The sequence below is a fragment of the Dasypus novemcinctus genome, chromosome 11 (assembly GCF_030445035.2).
Source record: "Dasypus novemcinctus isolate mDasNov1 chromosome 11, mDasNov1.1.hap2, whole genome shotgun sequence".
Taxonomy (NCBI): Eukaryota; Metazoa; Chordata; class Mammalia; order Cingulata; family Dasypodidae; genus Dasypus; species Dasypus novemcinctus.
Window position 1 is genome coordinate 3,598,290 of NC_080683.1, and position 12,071 is coordinate 3,610,360.

Sequence of the window (12,071 nt, forward strand, 5' to 3'; positions counted from 1 at the left end):
TATTGACAAGCACAAATTCTTTGCTTTTCTCCCTGCATATTCTAAACTGTTTTTTCTTTCTTTCTGGATTCTCTCACTTCGTTTCACAACCAGTTAAATTCAGTAAACATTGTGGTAGGTATTAAGGATGGAAATAATGATAACATGTAGTTCTTCCTTTAAGGAGTTTATGCTCTCCTAGAGGAATTGCCAAATCTAGGGACTTAATAGAATAGCAAAATCCAACCCTTTTTGATGCCTAGCTCAGATCCTACTTCTTATGAAAGTCCTTCATGTATTAGCCCTATCTAATGAGATTTTCATCTTTAACATTTTCCCTATTGTAGTTGTTGTAATGAATCATTTATTCGATGCATTCCACTTACTGGCTATTTATTTTTTTACATTGTTTTCATGTTATTTATATTTATCTTTTTGATGAAGTTATTTTTGTATTTCTCTAAGATAGGGACTCATTTTTGTTAGACAAGGAAGTATCATATTTCTTAAAGAAAAATAACTCTATATTCCTTTATCCAGTATTTTATTTCAGAAAATTTGCATTTCCTTTATAATGGTATATAATGAATAAATTTTTGAAAAAAATCACTTTTGTCAGCAGAAGTTTGAGACTGAGAGACCGTAAAAGGTGAAATATCTAAAATGTCTTTTTTCCCAGATTATAAGCAAAGGAACAGAAACTTTTGACTAAAAAAGAATATAGGGAGACTACAATTTTAATCCATACTGCTGATGACTGGGACATAGTTTTGAAGTTAATGTGTTGGAATGAAATTATTTACTTCTCATTTGTTCTTTTATAAGCTCTGGTGCTGTTTTTTTCTCCAGTGTGATTTTTTACTTGTTTTTTCCCCTGGCATCTTCTTTCTGGTCTTTCTTGTCCTCTTTTTTTCCCTTCATTTTTTCATCAAACTGCTTTTCCCAATACTTCTCTTCTTTGTACTGTGCTCCTTCTTGTCCATGTCCTTGTTTTCTTTGTCCTCTTTCATGTCCTTATCTTCCTCCTTGTCCCTCTTCTTGCCCTCATCTCCCATCTTGTCCTTGTCCTCGTGTTCACCTTCCTTTGTGTCCTTATTCTCCTTTATGGCCTCAGTCTCCTTCTTGTCTTCATCTCCCTTTATGGCCTCGGTCTCCTTCTTGTCTTCGCCTCCCTTTATGGCCTCAGTCTCCTTCTTGTCTTCGCCTCCCTTTATGGCCTCGATCTCCTTCTTGTCTTCATCTCCCTTTATGGCCTCAGTCTCCTTCTTGTCTTCACCTCCCTTTATGGCCTCTATGTCCTTCTTGTCTTCACCTCCCTTTATGGCCTCGATCTCCTTCTTGTCTTCCCCTCCCTTTATGGCCTCAGTCTCCTTCTTGTCTTCACCTCCCTTTATGGCCTCGATCTCCTTCTTGTCGTCACCTCCCTTTGTATCCTTTTCTTCCTTCTTTTGTTCATCTCCCTTCATGTCCTGGTCCTCATCCTTCTTGCGTTCACCTCCTTTTATGGCCTCGATCTCCTTCTTGTCTTCACCTCCCTTCACGTCATTGATCTCCTTCTTGGGTTCATCTCCCTTTATGCCTTCTATTTCCTTCTTGTCACCTCCCTTTGTGTCCTCCTTTTCCTTCTTTCCTTCATCCCCCTTCATGTCTTTGTTCTCATCTTTATTTCCCTGGTCTTTATTTTCCTTATCCTCATCTTCTTTCTTATTCTTGGCCTCATCTTCCTTTTTATCTCCCTGCTTGTCTTTGTTATCCTTTTGTTCCTTTTTTGTACTTTTATCTTTTTCACCATCTCCTTTCTTTGATTGGCATTTACCCATTTCCTTTTTCTTATCTTTGTCCTTCTCAATATCTTTCTTTTGGTCTTCCTTTTCTCTCCTCTCTTTGTTACTCTGGGATTTCCCAGGAAGATCTTCAACTTTCTTTCCAAATTTCTGTTTCTGTCCCTTTACACAGATCTCCTTAGGACCAATTACTTCTCTCTTTTGCTGGTGTATAGGATAACTTTGACAAGTTGGTGATGGTCTTGCCTGAGTTTTCAAAGCAATTTTCTGTTTTGGGGTAGTTTTCCTTGATTCTCTAAGGCCACATTTTACCTCTGGTTTTGGATATTTTTTCAAATTACCTGAAAATATAACAAAGCATATAATAAAAGTGCATAATTCATATCTTAAATAATTTCTCTGTATTTTCATTTTTGTTACTTTTGTATTAATTTTGAGGCAATAAATTTGTTTTCCTAATAATAGAAAATGAATGAAGCTGTACACATAGACAGGATTAGGTAAAAGAGCATCGGGAGGGAGGTAAACCTATTTGTTTACTCTTTCCTCTCAACCTCCAAAATGAATTGAAATCTTTCAAGATCTTTTAAAATATATTGTATTTGCTTCCTTGACTTTAATGCACCTTCTCTTTTCTAAATGCCTGCACTTTCTCTTTTCTTGCTTTTCCTGTCCTCCACCCTTCACCCTGAGCCATTCATTATTAGTAAATTTAGTAGTTTCTGCTGACTACTCAGTGTAAACAATTCCAGGATATCATTTCTTTAATATACTGTATCAGTCAACAGAGTTGTTCAATTTAGAAATTATCAGTGAGCTATGGGGTGGGGGTATATAATAAGTATGTCAATCCAAGGCTTTGCTTGGGTAGAGTTGAAAATAGTGCAAAAATTTTTTCTCAGCTCACTTAGGGCATTGTACATACCAGAATTGAGAAACAGCAAAGAACTTACCAGTGGGCACAGAAGATACTACTAGAAAACAAAAGCAAGCCAATACAACACATTAGATTGTTGTTTGTTTTACATTTGTAGTTCCTATTCATGGTATTTGCAGAGGAACATCAGAAATGAGAACTTTAGGGACAATTAACCCTCCATTTTTTCCAGGAGCAATAAAATGTAATATGAGTACTGGTTTTCTGTTGTCCTGTTAACATTTAGTACTTAACCATTTAGCAGGAGAGTTTTCCTCTTTTTTTGTTTTGGTCAAGGAAGTTTGTTCTTTTCTAGAACACCAATAATAACTTGACAATTGCTGAGTAATGAGCAAAGGATGGAAAATACAGATATTGAGTTTCTTTAGTTTTAGCAATGATAATTCCCTCTAGGAACTATGGAAGAAAAACAATAAAATTAAGTTAAGGGGAAAAAATAATGTGTGTCAATGGGTATGACTTTATGAAATATTTTTGTAAAATAGAAACACCAATGTGTCTTGGTCACTGGCCCTTAAATATGCTTATAAAGATGTTCTTCTTGAAATATTTAATTCTCAACTTTGAATTATCAGTATGCTATTACCATTTTGCATATCAGAATCTAAGTGTTACAGGTACAAAAAGAATATTACTGCTAACCAAATGAACAAAGTTTAGCTGAATCTTTGTAGCATGCAAATCAAATGAATTTAAAATCTTTTTTTTTTTGTTATTGCTTTATCTGTATTGTATTAAATATTAAAAGCTCGGGACTGAACTAAATATTTAATCAGGTTACATTCTGAACATTTTTCTGTTCTAATTTGTCTTGTTTGTAAAAGTAAGCAAATACATCACACAGATTTAAAAAAAAAAAAGATGTTCATCTTGGGCAGGAAGCTCCGGCTTCATGTCTGTGTCTGTGGAGCTATCGCCCTGTTCAGGGTAGAGTTTAATAGGAGGCAGAAGACATAGGCAGGTTTTCATCATTTTTTCTCTCGTTTCCATTTCCCTATAAAAAATGGAAACCTATCCGAAATTGCTAAAAAATCTCTCCTTTAGAAAAATCTGCTGTGCTGAATTTCATGCATGCTCTTTACTTTATTCTGTTCCCCAATAAACTCAAGTGGTAAATTTTTTAGTTTCTGCCTGTAACTTACTAGGAGCAGGTCTAGAAGATTACTTCCTTATGTTTTACTCTTAGGTAGGTGAACTCTCTGTTTTCAGAATTAATCAAGAAATTAAAGGGCTATTGTATAAAATGGCTAGAAGTGAAAATAATGATTGCAGAAAAGATTCCCAAGTCTCTTGGGAGAGATGTGTTTATGGATTCTAGAACAGAGAATTAAAGAACTTACCACTGGGTGCTGTAGGTCCTGTAGGAGAAAAACCCAAAATAATAGATTATTTTTTGACTCAACAATCCAGTTCATTCAAAGCCTTTGCAGTAGGCTTCAGATATATGACATTGAAGGAGAACCCACCCCTCCAAGTCACTAATTGTAGAGAACTGTGATGGGGAATGTGGAAGGGATCTGGATGGAGTGTTTCCTTAAACCTCATGAGATCAGCCAACTAATATAACGTAGGGTGAGGCCCTTCCAATGTGTTCTTTTTCCCTCAGTATAGAGTGGAAACCCATTGGGTAAACTGTTGTGGGACCATCCCATTAAGGATCTTCTTCCTCTGGTTTCCTTATCTGTGTTTCCCTCTTTGCTTTTCTCCATTTATTCTTCATGAGCTTTTAAATCACTGTCAATAACTTAACTGGATGGCGAGTAACAAGGAGAGAAAAGGATACATATGAACATCAGTCTTTTTTGATACTAGAAATGATGTTTTCCTTTAGGAATTGGAAAGTGCAAATACTTGTATGTGTGTAGTTATTCTTAGAATTTGCTAAAATAGAAATTTAAATAAATATCTTCATGCCATGGTAAGAAATATCAAATATGGTTTTAATAAATTTTTATCAAGGAGGAAGCTCCAAACCCTCCATTTCTGTATCTGCATGCGATAGTCCCATTCCCGATAGCACTTAGAAAGAGGAAATGGAGGGGAACCTGCTTCATCTTCTTTCTGTCACTCCCTGTAAGAATTAGAAACCTGTCGGAAATGGTTAAAAGCTCTGTTTAAACTTTCTGCCTTGAGTTTATGACTCCTATTTAATTTTTAACTTCCTTACGTCTCCCCCCCTTGTAAACAATGGTGGTAAATTTATTTGTTTCTGCTAACAACTCATTTTCACAAGTCATAGGAGATCACTACTCTTTAAGGAATGTCTCTCCTTTCAGAAATTATCAATAAACTAAGCAATTGGGGGAAAAGCACAATAAACCTCAAGATCAGCAGAACTAGAAGTGAAAATAGTCATGCCATCCCAGGTAGATGGGATGCGAGGTCAGAATGCCTCTCTTTGTTCTCATTCCCTTCAATATGGTGGAGAGAAGGAGATCCGTTTTTAGTCTTTTACTTCTCACTGAGTTCACAGGGCTGAACCCCTTCAGTGACATTTCCCGTGCCCTCTTCCTCTCACTTGTCTTTTTATCCCCTTTCTCCTATTTCCTTAGTGCTGTTTCTTCTTTATCTGCCTTTTTTTCTTATTAGTACCACAGGATTTTTTGTTGGTGGTAAGCCATTAAATTGCAGACATTTATTCTTTCTGTTAATTAGGGAAAGTTGCCCGGATTAAATCACTTAACCATATACTGACTATAAGGGGAAAAGGTAGAAATATGAGATCAAGATTATTGGTCTTAGAAATGTTAGGACCCTTAAGAGCTTTTAAGAAAAATATTAATATAATTCCTAAGGAGAGAAAATTCTGTGTGTTTTATTACAGATTTTCTAAAGTCAAAACAAATGAACCTTTCAGGGTTCCTTGGCTAGAGCTTTTGAATCTTTTCTAATGATGTATCACTCTGGGTTCTGCTGCGTGCTTTTGCCTGGGCTGCTACAATCCCCTCAGAGTAAAGCTTGAGGAAGAGGTGAGAGAGGAAACATCTTTCTTCAGAGAAAACATCTGAAAGGGAATTTGGGTAAAGATATCACTTTCAAGGTTTCCCAGTGAAATAATTGGTATAGGGAAAGTTTCCCAGAACTCTCTGAATATCTGGGGTTGTTAGAATTGACAAACAGAAAGAGAGCATACCAGTGGATAGTAAGGGTACTGCCAAAAAGAAGCCAGAATAAGGTATTCGTTTTTTCTGTCCCTAAGAATATAATTCCTTTTCCATAGAATTTGAACATCAGAAATGAGATTTTTGGAAAGTACTAAACCCTCCTGTTATTTTATAGACATGCTATGATGAGAGATTTGGCATCCCTTTTGTGTGAGTCGTGTCCACTCGTTCTAGCTGTGGTGGGTTGTGGAGGCCCACGCAAACGGAGCGTTGAGGTCCTTCAGTGGATTGGTTTATGGGATGACAGTTTACATTTTTTTCTCTCTTGGTTTCTCTTCTTCCTGTATACCCCCCTCTCTTATCTTTTAATTTCTCTGTCTTATTTTGTTTGATATGTTTCTAGAACTTTTTGTTAGAACTCTGTAGCAATTGTGTATGTTTACCTAAAATAAACCAAAGAAATAATTTAGATTATGTTTTCTGGATCAGTTACCAAGTCATCATTTATACCGTATGTTATCTTCTTAGGGATTTAAGTTGTAACAAAATGGGTTTGGGTACAGTATTCCTACTTTAAGGTTTTGTTGTTTTTTTTTTGGCTTTTATGAACCCTTAATTTGGTGGGCCTTCAGGGACATCTGAGTAGATAGAGCCCATTCTCATTTTCACTTCTTCCCTTAGTTCGAAATGGAAAACCTTCAACAGGCTGTCATTTACACCCGTAACAGGTCCCTCCTTTCCTCTCCTTGATCTGCCTCATCTGCCTCTTTAATTTTATTCTCTGCAACCTCCCCAGTCTAAGTTGAATCACTTTTTTCAAGTTGAATGCTAATTTTTCTGGTGAATAAATTATTTTATCAACATATTTCTCCCTTAACATTTATTTTTTTGTAATCACAAGAGTTTATTCTTTTTAAAATAACATTAATGTACCTTTCGTATAAGTGACAATACTAGTGTTTTATGTTGTCTAAGACTAAGGTTATTTTTACAAGACAATGGAAAGGGAAATTATTAGGAGTTACTATAAACTTTTCTAATGTTAAAAATTTCATTTTAATATATTTTTGTACATGGTATATATTTAGTTTTGAAAATCTTCCTTTCTTAAGAACATTAGTGGTGAGTGGTCTGGGTTGCAGGCCACGAAATTCTCCAGGACACGCGCTGTGGAGGTCTAGTCTAGTCCAGGTAGAATTTAAGAAATCTGGGAAGGAGTTTACCACTTTTCTTCAAGAGTTGCCCTTTTGCCCTCACCCTTAGGATGGGAATTGAAACCTCTCAAGGACTCTATTGAAAATAGGCATCTTATGAAAAGTTTCCTGGATTCAGTAGGAGACTGACATATATATATATATATATAATATATATATTATATATATATATATTTTCTTGAAGATATGTCCCTACATTTTCTTGTAAGAGCTTTATTGTACTTGTTTTTTTAAAATTAATTAATTTTTTTATTACATTCAGAAAATATGAGGTCCCCATATACCCCCCACCCCTCTCACCCCACTCCTCCCCCCATAGCAACATTCTCCTCCATCATCATGAGACATTCATTGCATTTGGTGAATACATCTCTGAGCACCACTGCACCTCATGATCAATGGTCCACACCATAGCCCACACTCTCCCACGTTCCATCCAGTGGGCCATGGGAGGACACACAATGTCTGGTAATTGTCCCTGCAGCGCCACCCAGGACAACTCCAAGTCCCGAAAATGCCTCCACATCACATCTCTTCCTCCCACTCCCTATCCCCAGCAGCCACCATGGCCAATTTCAATGCCACATTTTCTTCTATTACTAATCACAATAGTTCATGAATAGAATATCAGTAAGTCCACTCTAATCCATACTCTATTCCTCCATCCTTGAAAAATGTGAAAACTTACGCTTAGGTACTGAAGTTGATCCTAAAACAAACAAACAAACAAACAAAAGTAATATAGATAAACTCCAAAATAGGTTTTTTTTCTTTTTGCATTAAATACAGTTTACTTTCATATTCTTCCAGAAGGAACATTAAAAAATGCGACCTTTGTGGAGCACCAAACCAACCCTATTGCATTTTTAAAGCAGTCGGGCAACTTTGATGGTGTTCAATCCACACTTCAACTTGTTTTCATAAGTATTGACTAGTTGAACCATATCCAGGAGAATTTCTCAACTTGTAAACTTTCGCATTTCCTTTTCATTTTCTCAAGTAATCTGCTTTTGCTCTCTTTCCTGGTCCAGGGACCTATTTGCCTGCTCTAATTTTGTTTTTCAATATGTACGAATTATAGAATGTCAATATACTGCTTATAAATAGGCTTAACCTTTTTCCCTGTCAATGTTACCACATTCCTCACTGCATACCTCTTTTTTTCCCTTTTCTTTCCAAGATTTTGTATTGAAGTTTCGCATTCATACATGAACATACATAAACAATAACTGTCTAGCAAAATTTATGAATTTGCAAAACAGGCCTCCCATATATCTCCCCACCACCAACATCTTGCATTGTTTTGAAACATTTTTACAAACTATGAAAGAGCTTCATCAAAATACTAACTATAACTCATATCTTACATTTACTGTATTTCCCCCCCAACTGCATACCTCTTTTTACTGTTAATAATAAATACATATTTTCTTAAATTACCAGTAATTGATTATATTTCAGAGAAGTTGGGAGAGGGAGGTATATCTGTCAAGTTTTAGATAAGCTGGAAATGGCAGCCTTTAGCATGGAAGACCAGAATAAACCATAGGAAGAAAATGGTAAAAATGCAATTAATAACACTGACTCAAAAGAAAGCACAACCATTTGAAGTTACTTTGTCTGGAACGTGTTGAATATAATTTATATCGATGATCTTCTGTTCCTTTTTTCCTTTATTTGTTCCTTTATTACTTCAATGGTCCATGCAACACATGTTAACCATACACTCTGTTCTAGGCACGGTGCCTAGTATAAGAGATGGTGAAAACAAATTCAAGGACATTCAGTTTATGAAATCTTGTGAATGCTTCTCTCCCTGTGTATTAGGCAGGGTTCTCTAGAGAAACCGAACCAAGAGGAGATATCTGTAAATATTATGAGATTTTAAAATAAGAATTGTCTCACGTGACTGTGGGGAGTGAGAAGTCCAAAATCTGTAGGGTAGCCTGCAAACTGGGACCCTGATGAAGGTTTTCTGTGAACTTCCCAGAAGAAGCCGCAGGCTGAAGTAAAGATGAGGCTTCTGTCTTCTTACTGCTGAAATAATCACTTCTCCTTTTACAGCTTTCAACTGATTGGATGAAACTTCCCTCACTGTTGAAGGCAGTCTCCTCAGTTGATTGTAGATGTAATCAGCCATAGATGCAATCAACTTACTGATGATTTAAATCCACGAAATGACCTCATGGTAACATTCAGATCAATGCTTGTTTGACCAAACAACCGGACAGCAAAACCTGGCCAAGTTGACACATAAACTTGACTGTCACACCCTGAGATAGACTTAGAACGAGACATTGCCTGATTTCCACGAGGCATATAATGCCCTCTAGTACTAAAATTACAGGTGCTTCTTTCTAAATAGCCTTTACTTCCTCCTGTATTATTTTTTTCTAAGAAATTCACTTTTTTTGAGTTTTTTAAAAAAGAAACCCTAGATTACATAAATGTTACATCAAAAATATAGGGGATTCCCATATACTCCACCCTTCCCATACCTTCCCACATTAACAACATTTTTCATTAGTGTGGTTTATTTGTTACAACTGATGAACAAATATTAAAGCTACTAAACATGGACTATAGTTTACTATAGTTTGTCCTACACAATTTTATAGGTTTTGACATGTATAATGGCCTGTATCAGTCATTGCAATGTCATGCAGGACAAATCCAATGTCTCCCAAATGCCCCATGTTTTTTCTCCTCCCTCCACTCAGAGCCTCTTCCTTTATATCAATATTACAAGTTCTTCCATTGCTGGAATAGTAATAAGTCTACATTAGTCCATAGCATTCTCCCCTTATGTTTGTTTATTTCTCAATCTTGAGTGATTTTGGGATGATGATGCCCACTCTGCTGATGATTGAGAGGGGCCTTAGACCCCATGGGGCAGATGGGTGGAACTGTCTTGCTTGCAGTTGTAGATGCTCTCTCTTTCTGGGATGGGCGTTGTCTATCATCATCCTTTCATTAGTTGCTCCAGGTGAGTCAGTGAACTGGAGAGTAGGTGCTCCAGCTCTGCTGAGATTCAGGGCTCAACCGGCATACGAACAGACTGAAGATTTAAGTCTCTGGTACATATGAGTATAGTGCCAATTATAGGTTTAAATAAAAGGGGCAGGAGGCCCTGTGCGGGAAATCGTAAATGAGTCTGTCTCTGTTACTTTGGGGAGCACATGTTCCAAAGGAAGGCCCGCCGGCAGGGCGCCGAATTCCCGAGGTTGCCGGCCCTGCCTGCAGAGCCTCGAGCCCGCAGGAGCCGGCTGGCTGAGGCCCTGCTTGCCGTGGCGGTCAACGAAAGCCTGTGAGACGTGCCGAAGCCAACCTCTGGAACGACCTCCCGACTCACTGTGAAATCTCTTAGCCATAAAAACTCATTTTTATTCAATATTTCCCCCTTTTGGTCAAGGTCTTTTTCCAGATGCATCGCTAGTCAGTGCTTGGTAATAATCTCTGGGTTCCAAGTCCTGTATTATTTTAAGTTGATTTATTACCCCAGAACTAGTGCTTCTCAGAGGTGTAACAGAGTTCTCTATATTTATAATCTGACATATTGAAGTCTGCTTGCAGAGTAAACTTATTGGTAAATACCATTATCACCTGCATTTCATCAAATAAATAAATGCCCAAAGTCACCAACTCTTAATTGGATTTGAACCTTAATAGCGTGCATTCAGAACCTTTGTTTTAAACACCGTTATACTGACATCCCCCTCCCCTCCCAAAAAACCCCGACAGCTCCATGCTGGCTCCTCTGACTCTGTAACCCCAGACCTCCAAGTATCGTTCTTTAAACTTTATTGCCTTGACTTTTTTCCCCACACGATTTTTTCTCTCATTCTTTCCCTCTTTCTATTCAGTTCCATTGTCTCATTTTTTCAAGTAAGAAAGGATTTTTAACCATCTTTAGTCACAGATCAAGTGGTTTGCAGATCTATTATGGGAATCCAGTTTGTTTGACTCTACATCATCCTACTTCTTTCCAAGATTCATAGATGAAAGAAAAAAATATCATTTTCTTCCTTTTATGAAACGAATACTAAAGAGTCTACCATGTTGGAGATAACATATTAGGTGCTGAAGATAGAGGAATGGCAGAGGAACGCTGTTCCTGTACTTGCAAAGCGAACAGTTAAGTAAAGGTTCAGCTGTGTTAACAAAAGCTACATCAATGTGCTGGGTATGTGAACTAAAAGGAGCATTCAGGCTCTCTAAGATCAAAATGTTAGAGATTTTATGAAAGACAGGTGGTTGTGTCAGGAAGCTCTGGCTTTCAGTGGCCAGCATGCAGAGGAAAAAGCATTAACAGGTAGATTAAAATTATAAATGAGAAAGGTAAAATTGTAACTCTAATGAGAAAACAACTCCAGTGATCTTGGGAGTAGGGAAGGATTTCTTAGATTCTGCAAAGCAAAAAATTGTAATGTGAAAAACAAATGTATTTGACAACATCAAAACTGTGTTTTTGTTTAACCAAGGGCACCACAGACAAAGTTCAGAGGCATTTAACAAATTCAGAGAAGATATTCTGAAGGTATAAAAATCAGGAAGAATTAATAGCTATAAGCTACAAGAGATGCTTATCAAGAAGCAAGAAAGAGAAGAAACCAAGTGGAAAGAAAATGGACAAAGGATTAATTGGCAGTTTACAAAAGGGAAACTGGAATGACTAATGAATATAAAGTAGATACATGAACTCACTAGTAGGCAGTGGAAATTCATTTAATGTAAGAACTTTAGTGTTTTTTTTTCTTGAGCAAAATATTATGTGTTAATGCTAAGTCAGTTAACTTGCAACAATGATAATATCATTTTCAGGTTATTCTTTTTAAATTCAGTGGAGTTAAATTTACAGAAATTTGATAAAATTCTTAATTTGTCCCCCAATGACAATGACAAACAGAAAAATTAATAATAGTCCCATGTACATTCTAATAATCCATTATATAAAATAATTACAAATAAGATAATGTACTTACTAAGACATGGTTTAGCTCTTCCTGAAATACAAATAGAAATAAATAATTTTGTTAATCAGTTCTGGGTACAA

The 12,071-nt window shown here is 36.6% G+C and overlaps 1 protein-coding gene across 1 annotated transcript in view; it reads right to left on the bottom strand.

Moving 5' to 3' along the window:
- Positions 1-534: 534 nt before the first annotated feature.
- The window catches only part of LOC131280359 (sodium/potassium/calcium exchanger 1-like), a 232,745-nt gene continuing 221,208 nt past the window's right edge, over positions 535-12,071 (bottom strand). Inside the window, exons 27-31 of the mRNA XM_071218410.1 lie at positions 12,001-12,021; positions 7,707-7,727; positions 4,041-4,058; positions 2,717-2,737; positions 535-2,104 (exon numbers count right to left, since the gene is read on the bottom strand). Coding sequence (XP_071074511.1) covers positions 897-2,104; positions 2,717-2,737; positions 4,041-4,058; positions 7,707-7,727; positions 12,001-12,021 — 1,289 coding nt within the window. The 3' untranslated portion in view covers positions 535-896. The remainder of the gene's footprint in view (positions 2,105-2,716; positions 2,738-4,040; positions 4,059-7,706; positions 7,728-12,000; positions 12,022-12,071) is intronic.